Raw genomic sequence first — 18,341 nt, forward strand, 5'->3', positions numbered from 1 at the left:
ATAAGAGAAGACTCTTACAGAATGGTAAACCATCCATGCAATGTTCCCTGGCCAACGTCCTTGCAGAGACAGCCAATTCTCTCACACCAGAAGCGATTTGCAGTTTCTCAAGTTGCGGGGTGAGCTCCTGTCTGTCGGCTCCAGCTTCCCATGTGGGGACATGAGGGAAGCCTCTCACAGAATGGTAAAACATCCAGGCAACGTTCCCTGGCCAACGTCCTTGCAGAGACAGCCAGTTCTCTCACACCAGAAGCGATTTGCAGTTTCTCAAGTTGCGGGGTGAGCTCCTGTCTGTCAGCTCCAGCTTCCCATGTGGGGACATGAGAGAAGCCTCTCACAGGATGGTAAAACATCCAGGCAACGTCCACTGGGCAACATCTTGCAGACAGCCAATTCTCTCACACCAGAAGCGACTTGCAGTTTCTCAAGTTGCGGGGTGAGCTCCTGTCTACCAGCTCCAGCTTCCCATGTAAGGACATGAGAGATGCCTCTCACAGGATGGTAAAATAATAATAATAATAATAATAATAATCTTTATTTATACCCCGCCACCATCTCCCACAACGGGGACTCGGGGCGGCTTACATGAGGCCAAGCCCAAACAACAAATGACAACAAAGTAAAACCAAGAACACAAACAACAAGCAACAACAACATAATTACATAATAATAAAAGAAGAAAAAACATATAAATACATTAGCAATACAAAATTACAATCACGGAGACAATTGGTGCAGAATAAAGTGATTAAAATGATTAAAAACTGTCACTAACCATAGCGTTGGTCATAAATACTTTGGTTTTGCCACAGAACGCTGGATTCGCATGAGGCTGAAGGGCGCTGGCACACGTTTGCCAAAGGATGCTTCGGACCGCCAAGCATAAGGCAGCCCCTTCTTCCTCCTCTGAAGATGCTGCTGTGCAACCTGTGAGGGGATGGGGAAGATGGACTGTTCGCGTTTTCCAAAATAGCCTTCGGTTCCCTCCGCTCCCTCCTCAAATGTGCCTCGGCCTTCCGGGCTCCAAACTACGCTTACCTTTGCCGTCGGAGCTGGTTCAAGTAAAGCAAAGAGAGAAGGGTGAAGCTCCCAGCTTGGAAGAGAAGCTCCCGCAGAGAGGAGAAAGAGGAGAAGAGTCCAGGGAAAGCTAGAGAAACCAAAAGGGTGGTTGGAAAGAGAGAGAGTAGGCACCGGGAGACACAGAAGGAGCACACAGTCGTGGTTCTGGCTTGAAGGGAGAGAAGAGCAGCCCGGCACAGAACTATCGTGGCACTCTTTCCTCGGGCCTCGGAGGGAGAGAAGAGCAGCCGGGCACAGAACTATTGTGGCGCTCTTTCCTCGGGCCTCGGAGGGAGAGAAGAGCAGCCGGGCACAGAACTATCGTGACGCTCTTTCCTCGTGCCTCAGAGGGAGAGAAGAGCAGCCAGGCACAGAACTATCGTGGCACTCTTTCCTCGTGCCTCAGAGGGAGAGATGAGCAGCCAGGCACAGAACTATCGTGACGATCTTTCCTCGGGCCTCAGAGGGAGAGAAGAGTAGCCGGGCAGAGAAGTATCGTGGCGCTCTTTCCTCGGGCCTCGGAGGGAAAGAAGAGCAGCCGGGCACAGAACTATCATGGCGTTCTTTCCTCGGGCCTCAGAGGGAGAGAAGAGCAGACGGGCACAGAACCATCATGGCGTTCTTTCCTCAGACCTCAGAGGGAGAGAAGAGCAGCCACCATTCGCCAGACCTTTTCCTTTTGTGCCTTTTTAAGGCGGGGAATGGTCCAATGAACCATCCGCGAAGGTCACTCCAAATGGAATGCACACCATTTTTATTGTCTTTAGTGATATTTTCAGGATCATTGCCCTGAAGGGAAGGGTCTCTAGTTGGACAGATTCTCGCTGGATCGTCAATAAATTGGAAAGTTGAAAAAGAGGAAACAGAAATGTAAACACTCCCCTCCTCCCGACAATGTATATGATAGTAAAGCATAGTTACAGTCCGTAAAGGTCAGCTATGCACCAAAGCGTGGTCCTTCCGCAGAAGAACATACCGTTTCCTATAACAGGAGGGAAGCCATTTTCTTGGTGCTTCACAGCTCTGAGGTTTGGCTTCTGGGACTTCTTTAGCACTTCGTAACGCTCTAGGAAGCTTCCAAATGACATCCTGTCCAAGAGAGGAGAAGGAAAAGGAATAATCATCATCATAATAATAATATAATAACAAAAATATAGGTTGCTTACCTGTAACCGTAGTTTCCTGAGTGGTCATCTGTGAATTTGCACATATGGTAGATTCTGTGTCTGATATTCGGAATCTTCTAGATAGATTTGAAAACTTTTTTGGCAGTTAGCCCTGCCCACTCTCCCCTTGTGAGTATAAGTAGCTTGTGGGCGGGGCGACTGCCTCAGTTCTTCTTATCCGCCGCTATTGCAGCAGCTTAGGAATCAGTTCTTCCACCGCAAAAGCAGCCAGGAAAACGGAGGCATGCGGCACCACCCGGGTTAGAGGCTGCACGGGCTGGCTCGTTTGTGGCTCGATTTTGGGATGAGGCTGTGCCTCGGTCCCGGGAGGGACAACAGCGGCATCTGCCTGTGGCCCTGGGGAAGTCACCAACAGAGGCTCAGAGTCTTTTCCCGCCTTATTATGAGGCCTAGTCTGGATAGCTGGATCCTTTCACCCATGAGATCGGCAGGATTCCACACAAATATTCTCCAGACCTTGTGTAGGCTCGGAGCCTTTCGGCGCAACTTGCCGCCGAACGCACTCTCCATCTGAAAATGACGGAGATGCCCAAAGAGGGGGCTCTTGTAGTAATGCGGCTGCCTGCTAGGGGCGATGTTGAGGTGACCAAAGAAGTAGCAGCCTGAGCAGCATTAGGCTTCCTGTTGTGCCTCAGATTAAGCTTCACCTTGCTCTCAAACACCACCAGACCACGGCTGTAAGATTTATAGTTTATTGTAAAGTTTCCAAAGGAAGGCAAAGGTTAAGTCAATTCAAAGTTCCAAAGTTCAGGTAAAATGCACGGTACAGTTCCAGAAATCCTTAAGAGAAAATCAAGGTAAACAAGAGTCATGAAGCAGGAAGCACAAACCCTGTGCCCAGCAGCTTAGCCCAAAAGTGGCACGAAGAAACCCAGGCTTCCAGCCTCCTTTCCTCCAATGCAGGAGCATGAAACAGCTAGCAGATAGCCACGTTGAAACTGACAGCTGTGAATGGCCCATGGAAGTCCTAAATACATTTTGCACATCAAAACAATCTATTTTCCCACAATCTACTTTCCCACTGCTCCCCTGACCTGTCACTGACCTAACTTGGCTGCGAGCCGCGAGCTCCGTCTCACGGTTTCGTTATCCCTTTGAAGCAGCACCTGGCCCTCCTCCTTATCAGTTGCATTCCTGTCCTGTGAGAACTGCTTCTCCATCTCGACTGCAGGCTGAGAAAACTGAAAACTGAAAACCATCAGGCTCAGGCTGCTCAGGAGCCTGTTGAACCACAACAATTCCTGCCTTTATGCTACTCTAATGTTGAGGTGCCGAAAGAAGTAGCGGCCAGAGGAGCGTCAGGCTTCCTGCCTTTGTCCTCCTGCCGCTTGCCCAATTTAACCCTTTCCAGGCTAGGATGTTCTGGCTTTTCAAGCCTGGCCGGCTTCAACCAATTGGGCCTGGGTGTTGAGAGACGTGGAGGTAGGAAGGCCCTTCTGAGCTGGGTCATTAGTTACAAAAGCCAGTAGCTCCCAAGCCATTTCCTCGTTTGTTAGGGAAGGCTCGATCATAACGCAGCTAAGAGCTGAGAGTTGTGGAGAGTGAAGGAAGGCCTACGCTGCGGATTGTACTGCATGGCCTTCTTAGCAAAGCTGGGCAACACGCAATCGTCCATATTAAGCAACTTTCCCTCACAGACGTGGTACTTAACAAATAGGGGAAGAAGACGTACTTACCTGAGGTAAAAATATGTCGCCCACTGAAAATAAAAAACAATAGTCAAAACTGTCCTAGTCTATAAATGATGTAAAAGTAAGCTAAAGAATAAGAGATTCCTAAGCTGCTGCAATAGCGGCGGATAAGAAGAACTGAGGCAGTCGCCCCGCCCACCAGCTACTTATACTCACAAGGGGAGAGTGGGCGGGGCTAACCACCAGAAAAGTTTTCAAATCTATCTAAAAGATTCCGAAGCTGTCTGCTCAGGTGCAGAAACTACCATATGTGCGATTCACAGTTGACCACGATGGGAATATATTGGTTACCTGCTTCTCCTAATGGCTCAAGGCAGGGTGCAATGAACATATCTATATAAATAAAAATGTAATGTTCGTTTGTGGGATTAACATAACTCAAAAACATATACACAAATGTATACACACACATGTACGCATATATATATATATACACACACACACACATACACAGACTGAGCCACACAACGCGTGGCTCTTGCCTTACAAGCTGCTTCAAAACAAACCAAGTTTGTTGCAATGCGTAAACCTGTTTCTTGGCAAACACAGACCACAACGAGAAGTCATGATTAGCTCTTGACTTACGAAATGTGGCTTGTTTCAACCCTGATTTGTCGTGACGTCCAAATCCAGAACGGTGGCTTGCCCTTCCCACTTTGAAGCAAGGCAGCCAGAGAAGAAACAAACCAGAAACAAGTGTTTGATCATCCCTTTCAAGCAAAGAATGAAGGTCGACACAAACTACGGCTGCTTGCGAGACACAAAAAGCCCTGATGCAATAAGGGAAGAGCCGCGCAATTCGGGAGCCGCCTCACCTGACTGGGAAACCGGCCGCGCTGATGCTGACTGTCTCCACGATACCACAGGCCTCCAGCTGACACAGAACCTGCCAAAAAAGGAAGAGGGAAAACCATTCCAGAGGCTAAAGGACTGATTCATAATAAGAAATCTTGAGAACTGAAATGGTTGACCTGCCATAGTAAATTGCTGACACTGATAAGAACTGTGACAAATGATTAAATGTTGAACTTTGGGGGAAAACAATGTGTTTACATCTGTTTATCAGGGACAATGGTTCTTTTAAGTTAAGGAAATGTTTACAAAGTTCTTTACGTTAAGAAGGAAGTCAACACAAGGCTTACGTCGTTGCTAACATGGAACAAGAAGAGTCAACATCTGTCCGGAAACTGAGATGGAGCCAGGATGTTTTAGAAGTTGGGGACCCCTCCCCCCAGCACCAACTGGTCATTTGGGCCAGAGTGAAGGGGGGGGGGCAGAGAACGGTTCCATCTTGTCTCCTGCATATGTCATCAGTTGGGGACCCCTCCCCCCAGCACCAACTGGTCATTTGGGCCAGAGTGAAGAGGGGGGGGGGCAGAGGACGGTTCCATCTTGTCTCCTGCATATGTCATCAGTTGGGGACCCCTCCCCCCAGCACCAACTGCTCATCTGGGCCAGAGTGAAGAGGGGGGGGGGCAGAGAACGGTTCCATCTTGTCTCCTGCATATGACATCAGTTGGGGACCCCTCCCCCCAGGACCAACTGCTCATCTGGGCCAGAGTGAAGAGGGGGGGGGGGCAGAGGACGGTTCCATCTTGTCTCCTGCATATGACATCAGTTGGGGACCCCTCCCCCCAGCACCAACTGCTCATCTGGGCCAGAGTGAAGGGGGGGGGCAGAGAACGGTTCCATCTTGTCTCCTGCATATGACATCAGTTGGGGACCCCTCCCCCCAGCACTAACTGCTGCTCTGGGCCAGAGTGAAGAGGGGGGGGGGGCAGAGGACGGTTCCATATTGTCTCCTGCATATGTCATCAGTTGAGGACCCCTCCCCCCAGCACCAACTGCTGCTCTGGGCCAGAGTGAAGAGAGGGGGGCAAGGGACAGTTCCACCTTGTCTCCTGCATATGTCATCAGTTGGGGACCCCTCCCCCCAGCACCAACTGCTGCTCTGGGCCAGAGTGAAGGGGGGGGGGCAGAGGACGGTTCCATCTTGTCTCCTGCATATGTCATCAGTTGAGGACCCCTCCCCCCAGCACCAACTGCTGCTCTGGGCCAGAGTGAAGAGAGGGGGGTAAGGGACAGTTCCACCTTGTCTCCTGCATATGTCATCAGTTGGGGACCCCTCCCCTCAGCACCAACTGCTGCTCTGGGCCAGAGTGAAGGGGGGGGGGCAGAGGACGGTTCCATATTGTCTCCTGCATATGTCATCAGTTGAGGACCCCTCCCCCGAGCACCAACTGCTGCTCTGGGCCAGAGTGAAGAGAGGGGGGCAAGGGACAGTTCCACCTTGTCTCCTGCATATGTCATCAGTTGGGGACCCCTCCACCTAGCACCAACTGCTGCTCTGGGCCAGAGTGAAGGGGGGGGGCAAGGGACAGTTCCACCTTGTCTCCTGCATATGTCATCAGTTGGGGACCCCTCCCCCCAGCACCAACTGCTCATCTGGGCCAGAGTGAAGGGGGGGGGGCAGAGGACGGTTCCATCTTGTCTCCTGCATATGACATCAGTTGGGGACCCCTCCCCCCAGCACCAACTGCTCATCTGGGCCAGAGTGAAGAGGGGGGGGGGGCAGAGAACGGTTCCACCTTGTCTCCTGCATATGTCATCAGTTGGGGACCCCTCCCCCCAGCACCAACTGCTCATCTGGGCCAGAGTGAAGAGGGGGGGGGGCAGAGGACGGTTCCATCTTGTCTCCTGCATATGACATCAGTTGGGGACCCCTCCCCCCAGCACCAACTGCTCATCTGGGCCAGAGTGAAGAGGGGGGGGGGCAGAGAACGGTTCCACCTTGTCTCCTGCATATGTCATCAGTTGGGGACCCCTCCCCCCAGCACCAACTGCTCATCTGGGCCAGAGTGAAGAGGGGGGGGCAGAGGACGGTTCCATCTTGTCTCCTGCATATGACATCAGTTGGGGACCCCTCCCCCCAGCACCAACTGCTCATCTGGGCCAGAGTGAAGGGGGGGGGGCAGAGGACGGTTCCATCTTGTCTCCTGCATATGTCATCAGTTGGGGACCCCTCCCCCCAGCACCAACTGCTGGCCCAGAGTGAAGAGAGGGGGGTAAGGGACAGTTCCACCTTGTCTCCTGCATATGTCATCAGTTGGGGACCCCTCCCCCCAGCACCAACTGCTGCTCTGGGCCAGAGTGAAGAGAGGGGGGTAAGGGACAGTTCCACCTTGTCTCCTGCATATGTCATCAGTTGGGGACCCCTCCCCCCAGCACCAACTGCTGCTCTGGGCCAGAGTGAAGAGAGGGGGGTAAGGGACAGTTCCACCTTGTCTCCTGCATATGTCATCAGTTGGGGACCCCTCCCCCCAGCACCAACTGCTGCTCTGGGCCAGAGTGAAGAGAGGGGGGTAAGGGACAGTTCCACCTTGTCTCCTGCATATGTCATCAGTTGAGGACCCCTCCCCCCAGCACCAACTGCTGCTCTGGGCCAGAGTGAAGAGAGGGGGGCAAGGGACAGTTCCACCTTGTCTCCTGCATATGTCATCAGTTGGGGACCCCTCCACCTAGCACCAACTGCTGCTCTGGGCCAGAGTGAAGGGGGGGGGCAAGGGACAGTTCCACCTTGTCTCCTGCATATGTCATCAGTTGGGGACCCCTCCCCCCAGCACCAACTGCTGCTCTGGGCCAGAGTGAAGGGGGGGGGGCAGAGGACGGTTCCATATTGTCTCCTGCATATGTCATCAGTTGAGGACCCCTCCCCCCAGCACCAACTGCTGCTCTGGGCCAGAGTGAAGAGAGGGGGGCAAGGGACAGTTCCACCTTGTCTCCTGCATATGTCATCAGTTGGGGACCCCTCCCCCCAGCACCAACTGCTCATCTGGGCCAGAGGGAAGGGGGGGGGGCAGAGGACGGTTCCATCTTGTCTCCTGCATATGACATCAGTTGGGGACCCCTCCCCCCAGCACCAACTGCTCATCTGGGCCAGAGTGAAGAGGGGGGGGGCAGAGAACGGTTCCACCTTGTCTCCTGCATATGTCATCAGTTGGGGACCCCTCCCCCCAGCACCAACTGCTCATCTGGGCCAGAGTGAAGAGGGGGGGGGCAGAGGACGGTTCCATCTTGTCTCCTGCATATGACATCAGTTGGGGACCCCTCCCCCCAGCACCAACTGCTCATCTGGGCCAGAGTGAAGAGGGGGGGGGGCAGAGAACGGTTCCACCTTGTCTCCTGCATATGTCATCAGTTGGGGACCCCTCCCCCCAGCACCAACTGCTCATCTGGGCCAGAGTGAAGAGGGGGGGGCAGAGGACGGTTCCATCTTGTCTCCTGCATATGACATCAGTTGGGGACCCCTCCCCCCAGCACCAACTGCTCATCTGGGCCAGAGTGAAGGGGGGGGGCAGAGGACGGTTCCATCTTGTCTCCTGCATATGTCATCAGTTGGGGACCCCTCCCCCCAGCACCAACTGCTGGCCCAGAGTGAAGAGAGGGGGGTAAGGGACAGTTCCACCTTGTCTCCTGCATATGTCATCAGTTGGGGACCCCTCCCCCCAGCACCAACTGCTGCTCTGGGCCAGAGTGAAGAGAGGGGGGTAAGGGACAGTTCCACCTTGTCTCCTGCATATGTCATCAGTTGGGGACCCCTCCCCCCAGCACCAACTGCTGCTCTGGGCCAGAGTGAAGAGAGGGGGGTAAGGGACAGTTCCACCTTGTCTCCTGCATATGTCATCAGTTGGGGACCCCTCCCCCCAGCACCAACTGCTGCTCTGGGCCAGAGTGAAGAGAGGGGGGTAAGGGACAGTTCCACCTTGTCTCCTGCATATGTCATCAGTTGAGGACCCCTCCCCCCAGCACCAACTGCTGCTCTGGGCCAGAGTGAAGAGAGGGGGGCAAGGGACAGTTCCACCTTGTCTCCTGCATATGTCATCAGTTGGGGACCCCTCCACCTAGCACCAACTGCTGCTCTGGGCCAGAGTGAAGGGGGGGGGCAAGGGACAGTTCCACCTTGTCTCCTGTATATGTCATCAGTTGGGGACCCCTCCCCCCAGCACCAACTGCTGCTCTGGGCCAGAGTGAAGGGGGGGGGCAGAGGACGGTTCCATATTGTCTCCTGCATATGTCATCAGTTGAGGACCCCTCCCCCCAGCACCAACTGCTGCTCTGGGCCAGAGTGAAGAGAGGGGGGCAAGGGACAGTTCCACCTTGTCTCCTGCATATGTCATCAGTTGGGGACCCCTCCACCTAGCACCAACTGCTGCTCTGGGCCAGAGTGAAGGGGGGGGCAAGGGACAGTTCCACCTTGTCTCCTGCATATGTCATCAGTTGGGGACCCCTCCCCCCAGCACCAACTGCCGCTCTGGGCCAGAGTGAAGGGGGGGGGGCAGAGGACGGTTCCATCTTGTCTCCTGCATATGTCATCAGTTGGGGACCCCTCCCCCCAGCACCAACTGGTCATCTGGGCCACAGTGAAGAGGGGGGGCAGAGGGCGGTTCCATCTTGTCTCCTGCATATGACATCAGTTGGGGACCCCTCCCCCCAGCACCAGCCGTTGCTCTGGGCCAGAGTGAAGGGGGGGGGGGCAGAGGATAGTTCCACCTTGTCTCCTGTGCTATGCTAAGAATGTACTATACTATACTATACTATACTATAATGTATATACCTATATTTATAATATTATAATGTAATACAATATACTACTACTACTAATAAAATTATTATTATTATATATATTTTATATTACATGTAATATTACTAATAATATTACAATATAATGGTATAATACAACAAAGTAATATATAATACTGATATTGTACTATGCTAAAAATATAATATATTGTATGTATATATGTCTTGTAAGCCGCTCTGAGTCCCCTTCGGGGTGAGAAGGGCGGCATATAAATGTCGCAAATAAATAAATAAACAAACAAATAATTTGGCTGAATACGCTGTTCAAAAATATAAAGGCCTGCAATGACTACCTACTTGCTTGCTGGACTGTAATTAAAAGTTGCTAATGAGAACTGAAATAGTTGATCTACAAGAAAGGAGATTCCATCTGAACATGAGGAAGAACTTCCTGCCTGTGAGAGCCGTTCAGCAGTGGAACTCTCTGCCCCGGAGTGTGCTGGAGGCTCCTTCTTTGGAAGCTTTTAAGCAGAGGCTGGATGGCCATCTGTCAGGGGGTGATTTGAATGCAATATTCCTGCTTCTTGGCAGGGGGTTGGACTGGACGGTCCATGAGGTCTCTTCCAACTCTTTGATTCTATGATTATATGACCTGCCATAGTGAACCGCTGACATTGATAAGAACTGTGACAAATGATTAACTGTTGAACTTTGGGGGGGAAACAACGTGTTTACATCTGTTTATCAGAGACAATGGTTCTTTAAGTTAAGGAAATATTTACAATGTTCTTTACGTTAAGGAGGAAGTCAACACAAGGCTTATGTCGTTGCTAACACAAAACAAGAAGAATCAACATCTGTCCGGGAACTGAGATGGAGCCAGGATGTTTTAGCTGGCCAAACAACTGGTCAGTCATTGTCGAAGGCTTTCATGGCTGGAATCACTAGGTTCTTGTGGGTTTTTTCGGGCTATAGGGCCATGTTCTAGAGGCATTTCTCCTGACGTTTCACCTGCATCTATGGCAAGCATTCTCAGAGGTAGTGAGGTCTGTTGGAATTAGGACAATGGGTTTATATATCTGTGGAATGGCTGGGGTGGGGCAAGGAGCTCTTCCCTGCTGGAGCTAGGTGTGAATGTTACAACTGACCACCTTCATTAGCATTTTAAGGCCTGGCTGAGCTTGGGAAACTCCCATGTTGAGAGGTGTTAAGATGTGCCTGGTTGTTTCCTCTCTGCTGTTTTGCTGTTGTAATTTTAGAGTTTTTTTTAATACTGGTAGCCAGATTTTGTTCATTTTCATGGTCTCTTCCTTTCTGTTGAAATTGACCACATGCTTGTGGGCAGTCATTTACAACTCTGGGGCAGAAATATTGCTATATAAGAGACCTTCTAACATTCCAAAAATTGTGACAGACAGAGACACTGGCTCACCCACCATGCTCTGGTCCATGGGAAGGACTAAGATGGTGTATGCCTTCTTTTCTCCTGGGGAGAGAAAAGTGCGATTTTGGAGTCTTAGATGTTGTGTAGAGAAGTCTGGTTCTGTTGTATGGAAAACAGGGATCGGGTCTTTGACATTGTTCTTAGGGAAAGGATGCATTTTGTGTTGACATTTGCAAAAAAGCACTCCTGCCTAAGGTAGACGAATGGTGAAATGGTGATGCATGCGTGGAGATGAATGAGTGTTCCTATGTATGTGAATGGTGAGCAAAAATGTAATACAAACAACGACGACGACAAGAATGAAAGGCTCACCTCCTCTTGTCGGAAGAGGTCGGCTTCACATTCGGCATTGGGCTTGATGCACCTGATGTAATGTGGGGTGGTGCTGTGCAGGATCTCCATCAGCTGCTCGAGGGAAGCCTACAACAATAAGATGGGGTGAAACAGCGAGGGAACATTGTATATGTACGAGGAGTATTTTTTGAGTAAGGTCCGTTTTGTTGTAGACACTAGTAGTTCGCGCGCATACCGCAACGAGCACGTGCGTCGTGTACCAGCATGCCTTGGGAACAACTGTGCTCAGTTTCCACTCTGTAGCTAACCTGTACGGTTCTGTTCTGTGCTTTAAAAATGTTTAAGACTATCAACTCACCCTCCGCATGTGAGGTTCGCTCAGTGATACGGTTCTTGTCAGCAAGGAACCTGCCTGCTGCAGAAATTCAGTGACAGATTTGTGAAGTGTACAGTGATACTGTTATGAGTGAAGGCAAAGTGCGTAAGTGGGTACGACAATTCAAAGATGGCCGTGACAACGTCCATGATGAGGACCGCTCCGGTTGCCCTTCTTTGATTACAGACGATTTGGTGGCTTCAGTTGAAGCGAGGATTTGTGAGAACAGGCGCTTCACATTAACAGGTCTCTCAAACGAATTTCCTGACGTGTTGAGATCAGTGCTTTACAACATTGTTTCTGAACACCTAAAGTTTAGGAAAATGTGCTCCCGTTGGGTCCCGAAACTCCTAACAGTGGACCACACAACCCAAAGATTTGAGTGTGCGATCAAATCAAATCATCTGTAATCAAAGAAGGGTGACCGGAGCGGTCCTCATCATGGACGTTGTCACGGCCATCTTTGAATTGTCGTACCCACTTACGCACTTTGCCTTCACTCATAACAGTATCACCGTGCTTAATCAGCATCGCAGATGGACGATGAAAGCGACAGCTCCCCTGGCAGCCAGAAAAAGTTAAATAGCCTCTGTGTATGTCTGTATATGTTTGTATGTCAAAAATTGGCATTGAATGTTTGCCATATATGTGTACACTGTCATCCGCCCTGAGTCCCCTGCGGGGTGAGAAGGGCGGAATATAAAAGCTGTAAATAAATAAATAAATAAATAAATATTAGCTTGGGTACCTGGCATTGCTCGAGTTATTTCAAAAAAAGTTTTTTTAATTGTACAGAATGCATAAGGTTGTGGCTGAACTACAACTCCCATCATGCCAGGTTAACCCCAAAGAACTCCATCAGTAAAGTTTGTTATGTTGGGCAAGTTTGCTCTGGATCCATCATTGGTGGGGTTCTGTGTGCTGTCTGGTTGTAGGGTAAACTACAACTCCCACTATGGGGAGTCAGTCCCTTCAACCCCCCGCCCCAGTAGGTAATGGGGTTCTGTGTGCCAAGTTGGGACCAGGTCCATTATTGCCAAGTTGGGACCAGGTCCATTATTGATGGAGGTCACAGTGTCTCTGATTGTGGGTGAACTACAACTCCCAGAAAGGAAGGTCAGTTCCCCCTAGACCTTCCTTTCTGGGAGTTGAAGTTCACCCCCAGAGTGAAAGGGTTTGGGAGAACTGACCTTCCTTTTGGGAGTTGTAGTTCACCCCCAGACTGGAGGGGTTTGGGGGAACTGACCTTCCTTTCTGGGAGTTGTAGTTCAGCCACAACCAGAGACACTGTGACCTCCATCAATAATGGACCTGGACCCAACTTGGCACACAGAGTCCCCATGACTCACTCAACCTACTGGGGGGGGGGGGGGTTGAGGGGATTGACTCCCCATAGTGGGAGTTGTAGTTTACCCTATAGCCAGACAGCACCTGGAACCTTCCAAAAGTTGGATGTGAAGCCAGGCTTTTGGTCAGGCCTCTAGTCTTTAAGGTTTGAAAGGGGCTAGTACCCAGGAGAGGAATAATGGCTGATCTGTCTGCCTCAAATATCATTCATTTGGTCCAGTTTCTTGACCTATGGACTTCAACTCCCAAGAGCCAGATTTGTATAATGATCAGCAATTCTGGGAGCTGAAGTCCAAAACGCCAGGAGGATCAAAACCTGGGAAGCACGGAGTGAGTCTATATTCTGCCTTCCTGACAAAGAAAACAAAGGAAAAGAAGAAGAAGAATGTCCTGTTGGATTTAAAAAGATCTACAAATGGGCCAAACCTTGAATTTTGAGACGACTGTAACCACCGTTGGTTTAGTCTGAGTTTTGACGTTGTCTTCACTGCTTCTGGAGGCCGGCGGCAGAAACAATTGTTGAAGCAAGGGATCTTGGGATTGTTGCAGGAGCAGGACTAATTCCGGCGGGACGGGGTCCTTAAAAAAAGAAAGAAAACAGCAACATATCTGTAAACATTCACTGTGATAATCATATGGAATAAATGGGATTGCAACAACGAAATGGCCGGGGTTTAGCACAGCTGGTAAATCACCAGCAATGATAAGATCTATCAACCAAAAGGTTGCTAGTTCAAAGCCCCGGGTCAGCGTGAGCTGCCGACTGTCAAGCCAGCTTACTGTTGACCATTTGAAAACAGCCTGAGCTGTAATTAGAGAAATTAGGTACTGCTAAAACAAGCGGGGGAGGTATTTTACGACACCATAAAGAAAAAAGATTAAAAAAATGTCAGGTGACCAAAAAGAAGGAGGAAGTCCTCATAGCTCTTTGTCATAGCACCCCCCTGTGGCTGGATTCAAGCACAGCCTTCCGAGGTACCAAAAAGATGGATGTTGACGTCGACACAACATACCTCCTTTCTGTTCTGTCTCTATTGTCTATCCAAAACGGCATTGAATGTTTATTTTATTTGATTTACAACATTTGTATGCTGTCCTTCTCACCCCAAAGGAGACTCAGAGTGTCTTACAAGATATATATACATATAATATATTATATTATTAGCATAGTACAATATCAGTATTAAATATTACTATATTGTACTATACCATTATATTATAATATTATTAGTGATATTACATGTAATATAAATATATAATTATATCATATTACTATTATTAGTAATAGTATACATACAATATATTATATTATTATAATTATATTATTATATTATTATATATTATATTATTAGCATAGTACAATATCAGTATTAAATATTACTATATTGTACTATACCATTGTAATATTATTAGTAATATTACATATAATTATATCATATTACTATTATTAGTATTATATACAGTATACATATAATATATTATATTATTAGCATAGTACAATATCAGTATTAAATATTACTATATTGTACTATACCATTATATTGTAATATTATTAGTAATATTACATGTAATATAAATATTATTATATATTACATGTAATATTACTAGATATAATATTTATAATATTATAATGTACTGCAATATAATACTACTAATAATAATTATATGATTACTATTAGTATATTGCAGTACATTATAATATTATAAATATTATATGTATATACAATATATTATATTGCATTATATAGTACATGTATGTGTACTGTGATCTGCCCTGAGTCCCCTTGAGGGAATAGGGTGAAATATAAATAAAATATTATTATGATTATTATTAGTAGCATTATTATTATGACAAGACAAGGATCTCCGGTTCAGTAGGTCAGCCTCTCTATTCCATTCTGTCTGTCATCAATACTAAATATGTCAATACTGGTGACCAAGGCCTTCTCTATGTGGCCTCAAGTTGCGTTACCCTATTTACTCGAATCTAACGCTCACCTCTTTTTGGCTAAATGGCAGTGACCAAAATTGGGGTGCATGTTTAGATTTGCATAATATGTTAATCTTAGTGCAAAGGGGAAGCTGCACTAAGGGACATCACCTCTCATTTAAAGGCTCAATGCTATGGGATCCTGGGATTTGTAGTTTGACACAGCATCCTTTGGCAGAGAAGGCTCAAGGCATTGTCAAATTACAGCCCCGATAGCATTGAACCAAGGCAATTGAAATGGAGTCATTCTACAGTACAGAAGCACCCCAAGGTTTGACTTTCCATTGCTGGAAGCTTTGTTGTCTTCACACTTTTGTTTTGAAGGAAGGAATTGTAATCCTGCAGCAACTGTACTGTCCAAATGACAAAGAGGGCACTGCTTGCCGCTGAGCATGAGATCCGGCAGCAAATACTGTTTTTGTTTCAGAGTGTTGAAAATGCAAGTACGCTTTAGATACGAAAAGTAATGCCTCCACCTTCGTTACTTGGGTTTGGATGGGAATATTTTAAGAAATCAAACGCAGAAATAATCCTTCGAATGTGTTCTTTAACTACCACTATTCACTTTTCCACATAATCACCAGACAATTGGATACATTTCTGCCAACGATGAACAAGTTTTCTAAAGCCGTCACGGAAGAAGTCGACACTCTGTTTCCGCAACCAGCGTCTCACAGTTCTCTCAACGTCTTCATCAAAAAGCATAATGATGTCCCCGTAGATCTTTCATTATCGGGAACAGATGGAAGTCATACGGTGCTAAATCTGGACTGTATGGAGGATGCCGTACGGTGGTGAGATCCAGTCTCTGAAGTTTCAAGTCTGTGCGCTTTCATTTTAGGCGTCAGCATTCTGGGTACCCATCATGCACAGATCTTCCAATAGACAAGCAAAGCAATACCACTATTCACTTTCCCACATAAACCAGACAATTGGATATATTTCTGCTAATGATGAACAAGTTTTCTGAAGTCGTCATGGAAGAAGTCGACACTCTGTTTCCACAACCAGCGTCTCACAGTTCTTCCAATAGCCAAGCAAAGCAATACCACTATTCACTTTCCCACAAAATCACCAGACAATTGGATACATTTCTGCTAACGATGAACAAGTTTTCTAAAGCTGTCACAGAAGAAGTCGACACTCTGTTTCCACAACCAGCGTCTCACAGTTCTCTCATCCTGGGTACTCATCGTGCACAGATAATCCTTAGAGTGTGCTCTTTACCTACTACTATTCACTTTTCCACATAATCACCAGACAATTGGATACATTTCTGCCAACGATGATGCCATCGCGGAAGAAGTCGACACTCTGTTTCCGCAATGAGCATCTCTCAGTTCTCTCCTTCTGGGTACCCATTGTGCACAGATCTTCCGATAGCCAAGCAAAGCAATAATGTGACCCACACGTTCTTGTGAAATGCCAATTATGCTTGAAATTTCTCTCCGATTGATACGACGATCGTCCTGAATCAATCTGTTAATCTTTTGCTTGTGAAACTCAGTGGTTGCTGTCACAGGACGTCCAACTCTTTGTTTGTCACGCAAGTCAGATGTTCCCACCTCAACATCTTTAAACTTTCTCACCCAACGATGCACTGTACTCACATCAACACAATCACCATAAACAGTTTGCATTCTCTGATGAATCTCCTTTGGGGTGACACCTTCTGCTGTCAAGAATTCAATGACTGCACATTGCTTAAATCGCATTGACCGACCATCTGCGCAGGGTTCCATACTTTGCACCTTAACAACACAACCGTTCAATGCTAAGGCTTCCAGCCAAAATTGAACTGTAGAGGAGAGTCTACTGAACAAGCTGCATACCAGTACTACCATCTGTTGAGGAGTTATGAAGGTGGAGGCATTACTTTTCATTCAACCCCCGTACAATGGCACATGAGACTTGAGTCAATAATTCAGTAGTGAACTGCCCTCTTGAACACACCTTGTTCTTCTCGACCATGCCCTCCACCCGGTAACAGACATTTCCAGCATAATGGGAAACAATGAAATTCGGCTCCTTCCGAAACCGGTCCCGGCCGACACACCGATTTTCGGACAGAGCGACTTCGATGCGGGTCTGAAGCTGCCCAGCGTTGGAGGGTCGGTTGAGACGGCACTCCTGCAGAAGGGAAACCCAAAATGAGGAGAGTGGGAGGAAGTTAGAGATGGTGGGCAGAACGTCTAGAGCAGGAACGGGGAAACTTTCTAACTTGGGGGGCACTTGCTGGTCCAGAGTGTGGTGGGCAGTCTGGGAGGAAAGGGGTTCTCTCAAGCCCTCTCCCTGCCCTTTGCTTCTCTCTTTCGGAGGCAGAAATGAGGGGAAGACGAGAAACATTTGGATCCCAAAAGGGTTGGCTTTGGTCAGGATGAGATGGAGGACGGGAGAGAAAAAGTGTCTCCATGAATCCCCGTATTGCCTACTCCTGATATAGAATCCTTGAATCTTGAAGGAAAGGAGGGAAGAAGAGAAGGAGGGAAGGAAGGGCTGGAGGGAGGGAGGAAAGAGAGAAAGAAGGAAAGACAAAATTGAAGGAAGGAAGGAAAAAAAGAGGGAGGAAAGAAGCTGGAAAGAGGTAAGGAATGAAAGACAAAAGGGTGGAAGGGAAGGAGGGAGGGAGGAGATAGGGGAAGAAAGGAGGGAAAGAGGAAGGAAAGAGAGAAGAAAAGATGGATGGAAGGAGAATGAGAGAGAAAGGAAAGGAGAAAGGATAGAAACGTGTAAGGGAAGGATGAAAGAAGAAAGAAGGAGGGAAAGGAGGAAAAAGAGAAAGAAGGAAAGACAAAAGGGAAGGAAGGAGGGAGAAAGAGAGAGGGAAGGAGGGAGGAAAGAGGGAAGGAAGGACAAAAGGGTGGAAGGGAAGGAGAGAGATAAGGAAAAAAGGGAGGGAGGGAAGGCAGAAGGAAAGAGAGAAGAAAGAAAAGACCAAGCGAAGGATGAAAAGAGAAAGAGAGAGAAAGGGAAAAGAAGGAAGGAAGAATAAAAGGTTGTTAGGGAAGGATGGAAGAAGAAAGAGAAGGAGGAAAAGGAGGGAGGGAGAGAAGAAACAGAGAAGGAAGGAGGGAGGGAAGGAAGGGAGGGAGGGAAGGAAGGAAGGACAAAAGGGTGTCAGGGAAGGACAAAAGGGTGTAAGGGAAGAAAGAGAAGGAGGGAAAGAAGGGAGGGAGGGAGGAAAAAGACGAGGAAGGAGGGAGGGAGGGAGGGAGGGAGGGAGGGAGGGAGGGAGGGAAGGAGAAAGAGACGAGGAAGGAGGGAGGAAAGAGCGAAGGACAGAAGGACAAAAGGGTGGAAGGGAAGGAGAAAGATAAGGAAAGAAGGGAGGGAAAGAGGAAGGAAAGAGAGAAGGAAGGAAAGACCAAGGGAA

At 48.3% G+C, this 18,341-nt stretch overlaps 1 protein-coding gene across 1 annotated transcript in view; it reads right to left on the reverse strand.

Moving 5' to 3' along the window:
* MYO19 (myosin XIX) overlaps positions 1 to 18,341 on the reverse strand; it is a 53,206-nt gene that overhangs the window by 7,806 nt on the left and 27,059 nt on the right. The window contains exons 16-21 of the mRNA XM_060757034.2: positions 16,922 to 17,098; positions 13,405 to 13,557; positions 11,274 to 11,381; positions 4,753 to 4,823; positions 2,036 to 2,148; positions 776 to 927 (exon numbers count right to left, since the gene is read on the reverse strand). Of these exons, the coding sequence (XP_060613017.2) occupies positions 776 to 927; positions 2,036 to 2,148; positions 4,753 to 4,823; positions 11,274 to 11,381; positions 13,405 to 13,557; positions 16,922 to 17,098 (774 nt within the window). The remainder of the gene's footprint in view (positions 1 to 775; positions 928 to 2,035; positions 2,149 to 4,752; positions 4,824 to 11,273; positions 11,382 to 13,404; positions 13,558 to 16,921; positions 17,099 to 18,341) is intronic.

Source organism: Anolis sagrei, chromosome 11 (genome assembly GCF_037176765.1).
Source record: "Anolis sagrei isolate rAnoSag1 chromosome 11, rAnoSag1.mat, whole genome shotgun sequence".
In the NCBI taxonomy this organism is placed as follows: Eukaryota; Metazoa; Chordata; class Lepidosauria; order Squamata; family Dactyloidae; genus Anolis; species Anolis sagrei.